We start from the raw sequence: 4981 nt of genomic DNA, 5'->3' as shown, positions 1-4981 counted from the left end.
CTCGCCTGAGCCCAGGAGTTGGAGGTTGCTGTGAGCGTGATGCCATGGCACTCTACCCAGGGGGATAGCTTGAGGCTCCGTCTCAAAACAAAACAAAACAAAACATAACAAACAACAAAAAAAACTATATAGTTATTACTTACAAAGACTCATTCAATATTAATTCCCTTTGCATACACTGAGATATTTCTAAAGAGCTAAAAATAAAGAAGTTATTTAAAATGTTGTTGTTTCAGTTTCTTTATGTATCTTTAATGAAATATTAAGCATTCTAAAAACAAATATTTTTCATCCAGCTTGAAGAGTATAAGGTAATTTAAAAAATTGGTTAATAAAAAGGACAAATAATAAGCCATTAATGTTTGTATCATAATCTATAGAAAGTAATACATTCAAACTGCAAGTGCGAACACATTTTGAATTCTGGAATTTTGAACCTGGTATTTCAAATTTACCTCTTTAGGCTTTTTGTTTCTCACATATGAAACAGAACTAAACTTAGATGCCATCAAAAAGCCCTGCTTTTTATATAAATACTTTGCCATCAGCTTAAAATAACATTCTAAGATTGTTGTTCATAAACCTGAAATTTTTTTCAGGAATTAATGTTTAAAAGTTAACATTGATAAAGACTATTTTACCTTAAGTTCAGCAACTTGTGATGAAATATGCCACATGAGGCTTTCACTTAGGAACTTCATACCATATGGGCCTAGTAGTTCTGATAGTGACCTCATTTCTGAAAGAAAATATAATTAATTTCATACTTTTCATAGAGCAAATACTTTATGAAAGTTGACATTAATTGGTAATTAATGGAATATACCATTATAACAAATTATGGTATAACATACCATTATAGAAATAAATTATTAATGCAAATCCTCAGAAAAGCCTCTGGAATAAAAATGCAGAAGTACTTCTAAGATACAACACACAAATCACACAATGAAAAACCAAAAGAATCAAGATATCAGCCAAAGAATCAAGTTTTCTTCATTCTCTGAACAACAGTTAAAGAATTACTCACCTGATATGTCAGAATATTCCTCTGCATTGAATGTTAATTCATTTTCTGTGGGTAAGTTCACAAATGCTTTCATTGCAGGAAAATAAGCTATGTGGCCATTGCTAACTTGTCTTAATAAAGTTTCCAAATACCTAAGAAGAAAAGGAAATTTGTAGCCAGGAGAAATTATTTAATTCAAAATTTATTATGGTATACATTCCTGTATGTAATTTTAAGTTGACTAATAACATGAATGAGCATGTATCCGTAAAAAATTAGTTTTCCTAAGTAACTCACCACAAAGAAACTTTCTATTTTCCAAATTGCTAAATGCATTCCTTACCAGTTTGTATACAGACTTGTAATGGTTGGCTCTCCATGACTGTCTAAATGTTGCGTTTGTTGAAGAAGAACATTATTAAATACTCTTGTAATATCAATCTGCACATAGTTTTCTATTGACTGGAGTACGGTCATGTACGCTCTGACACTTGTTAGAAGCTCTGATGGTTTTGCGATTTCCTGCGTGGTTTGATTATACATAGTCATCCCAACAATTGACCTATGGTTTGGAGGAAGGTGAGTAAGAAAAGAACTCTGACTTCTCCATTATGTAAATAAACATTCAACCTACTGTTATCTAATAGTAAGTAACTCATAACATTAACTCAATAATTCATTACAAAGGCATAAAATTACTACTGTCTTTATCTTCCTAAGAACCTAAAAAAGAATGAATATCTAAAAACTACAAAGAAATGGGAATACAAAGGATAAAAAACATTCTATGTACATCGGTAGCAAAAATGATTAAAACATAAAAAGGATTTGAAAAATTATATTTAACACTGTTTGTAGCAAAGACAAATTATTTAGTCCTCAGACTGAATTTATTTGGCATTGTTATGTGCCAGGATTTTTTAAGGCTTTACATAAATTACCTATGATACTCACATTTAATAGACATACTATGTAGTTATTATCACTATCATTTCACAAATGTAAAAAACTAAGGCTCAGGACTGGAGTAAATCGATTAGGTCTTTTTTGTTTGGATGTGGCATGTCTAGGCTTTGATCCCAAGTCTGCCTGATTTAGTGCTGCCTCACAACAAACTGCATGACAATAAAAGAAAATAAGGCAACAAACAACTTTATTCTTTAATCACTCACACCACATAAAACAGTCCTGATTACCCCAAGAAAACACAAATTTTGACAATAGTTCCCTAAACGCTTTTCCCACATCAGCTACTCCTATTTCACTTTCTTTAAAACTCCCTGAGCATTAGATTTATAAAGATCCTAGACTTGTATCTGTTAAGAATGGATCCTTAAAAACAAGAGACAAATCTCATCATCAGAAAAGGCCCAGAAGAGCCAACTCAAAAAGAAAATTGCTGTCCTTGTGTATATCCCCTAAGACTGTGCTCAAGTGATCAGCAAAAATAAACCCAATAATACTTAGCAAGCGATTTGTCCTAGCACTAAAGTCTTTCCCAGGTAAACAAGTTGTTCTCCTTGCTCTGTTCCTGGTCACTACGTAGATGTTTAGTTAAAAGAACATTTTATTTTCCCGTGGATTAAAAAGCCAGACTGTTTACTGAAGGAAAACAAGGGAGCTATAAACTGAACCCTACATTCTATCAATCAATCTCTCGCCCTTAGCTGCTTGACACTAATAAATACCAAAAGACATAATGTCTCTTTAGTTTAAATGCTGAAGCCAGATCAGCATGGTTTCTCTGGCCTATAATTCTAGCACTTTGGAAGGACAAAGCAGAAAGATCACTTGAGACTAGAAGATCAAGATCAGTCTGAGCAATTTAGTAAAGACCATGTCTTTACAAAAAAGAAAAAGAAAAATTAGCCAGTGGGCATGGTGCCATGCACCTGTAGTCCTAGCTACTGGGGAGGCTGAGGCAGGATTGCTTGAGCTCAAGAGCCTGAGATTGCAGTGATGATGTCACTGCATTCCAGCCCAGGCAACAGAGCAAGGTCCTATCTCAAAAAATAAATAAATACATATCATGATAACATTAAGGCATTGCATGTTTTACAGATGTCAACCTTACTAAAGAGAGTAAAGAAAGTCTTTATTCATCACCAGCCTCTTTGCAAGTCAACTGATGATTTAACATTCAATTTAATATTGTTCTATTTATTTACTGTCCTATTTTATTCCTTAATTCTCAGTGTTATCTCACCAACTACACTTCTAAGCTTTATGCTATTTCAATGCTATTTTAGTACATTAATATTTTCTTTAAAAATACATGTGTGACTTTAAAAAAAAGCTGAAGCAACATTTATAAAATGAAAGGTTTCTTATCATATGTACTGTCACTTTAAGAAGTTCATATTTTGTATATATTCTATAATTAGAATTTACACAATTCTAATTATAATTAAGATCTCAAATATCTAGAATTCTACTGGCTTAATTAGCATCATGCATTTGAATTCAGAAAAGATGTAAGAGATCACCTAGTCCTGAGGTTTTCAAATATTTGACTGTGACCTATTGTAAGACATGTTCCATACTACCAATCGGTAAACATATACGTATTCATAACTGACAAATTTCATGCACCAATATTTATACTTACTGCATACATTGCAATGCTTTTCTATTTCTTCATTTCCCTCCCCCTTCTTTCTTTCTTTAAATGTTAAATACAACCTAAAAATACTGACTTTACAACCTTATTAGGTTACACCTTCAATCTGAAATACACTGAACTGCTCTAATCTTCTCATTTTGAATATAAGAAAACTAACACTCATAAAGATGAACTGGCTTGTATAGTGTTACTGGTTAATAACAACAAGTATAGGAAAAAATTTGGGCAATATAAGTAATTCTCAGTTCCCTAATCTTTATATTTTCTAGTTCATTATTCTTAATACTTGTTACCAGTTTTGCCAAGGCTTTTCCTTACAAAAGAAAACACTACAAAGGTATTAGTAATAACTCTAACAAACTCGTTAACTCAGTCAACAAATGAAAAGAATTTATATTCTTTCTTACTTAGAAAGATGAACTGACTTATAACCAGTAACACTGGTTAATAACAACAAATACAGGAAAAGAATCGGGGCAATATAGGTAATTCTCAGTTCCCTAGTCTTTTTATTTTCCAGTTCATTATTCTTAATACTATATCAGTTTTACCAAGGCTTTTCCTTATAGAAAAAAACACTACAAAGGTATTAGTAATTACTCTAACAAACTCATTAACTCAGTCAACAAACAAAAAGTTTATATTCTCTCTTACTTAGTAAAGCGGATTTCCAGATGAGAAGTCAAATATTCTCGTGGGGTAAAGGTATGTTCCCATACCACCATGTTTGGTACATAATTTATAGAGAAACATAATTCAGAAAGTGCAGTGTGCAATTTATCAAGGCTGAAAAACAATTAATAAACTGTAAATAAAATATTCACAATTTAATCATAGGCAATACAAAATCAATTTTATAAACATACCAGGTTTCATTTGGAGATAATAATTGCAGGATTTGATTACTTTTCTCTCCTAAACAAAGCTCAAACTCTTTAAGGGTATAACATTTGAGAACAATTCTCTAAAAGACACCATCATTCACTTCTACATTTAAATCGTAATGACTACACTGACTTAATATACATTAGGAAGGGCTTATTCTGTATTCATAACTGACAGTCATCTCCAATCCTACTATCCTTTCTCTTACAAGAGAAGGAAAAATGTGTAGAAAGGGCAAAGGCTTGATCAACTTAAAAGGGAAGTAGGAAATTTACTTTAAACACAAAATATTACCCAATTATTGCCCACCTCTACCTTTCCTCCAAACAATAATAATGGCCCTGAATGCTACCTGGTTCTGACATTTCTGCTTTGAAATAATGATATCCAGTAGGCTATAATATATTACAAATCTCCTAAAATGAAGTTTCAGATCTCTGATTTTTTTTTTTTTTTTTTTTTTT

General features: G+C 31.9%; 1 protein-coding gene across 2 annotated transcripts in view; it reads right to left on the bottom strand.

Moving 5' to 3' along the window:
* Window positions 1-4981, bottom strand: part of NCKAP1 (NCK associated protein 1) — a 117723-nt gene that overhangs the window by 27934 nt on the left and 84808 nt on the right. For both annotated transcript variants that reach the window (XM_003791457.2, XM_023514145.1), the window contains exons 20-23: window positions 4287-4418; window positions 1353-1571; window positions 1031-1161; window positions 642-739 (exon numbers count right to left, since the gene is read on the bottom strand). In XM_003791457.2, the coding sequence (XP_003791505.1) occupies window positions 642-739; window positions 1031-1161; window positions 1353-1571; window positions 4287-4418 (580 nt within the window). The remainder of the gene's footprint in view (window positions 1-641; window positions 740-1030; window positions 1162-1352; window positions 1572-4286; window positions 4419-4981) is intronic.

The sequence above is a fragment of the Otolemur garnettii genome, unplaced genomic scaffold, assembly GCF_000181295.1.
Source record: "Otolemur garnettii isolate 467f Iridium unplaced genomic scaffold, OtoGar3 scaffold00048, whole genome shotgun sequence".
In the NCBI taxonomy this organism is placed as follows: Eukaryota; Metazoa; Chordata; class Mammalia; order Primates; family Galagidae; genus Otolemur; species Otolemur garnettii.
This window is presented reverse-complemented; position numbering and strand designations above follow the sequence as displayed.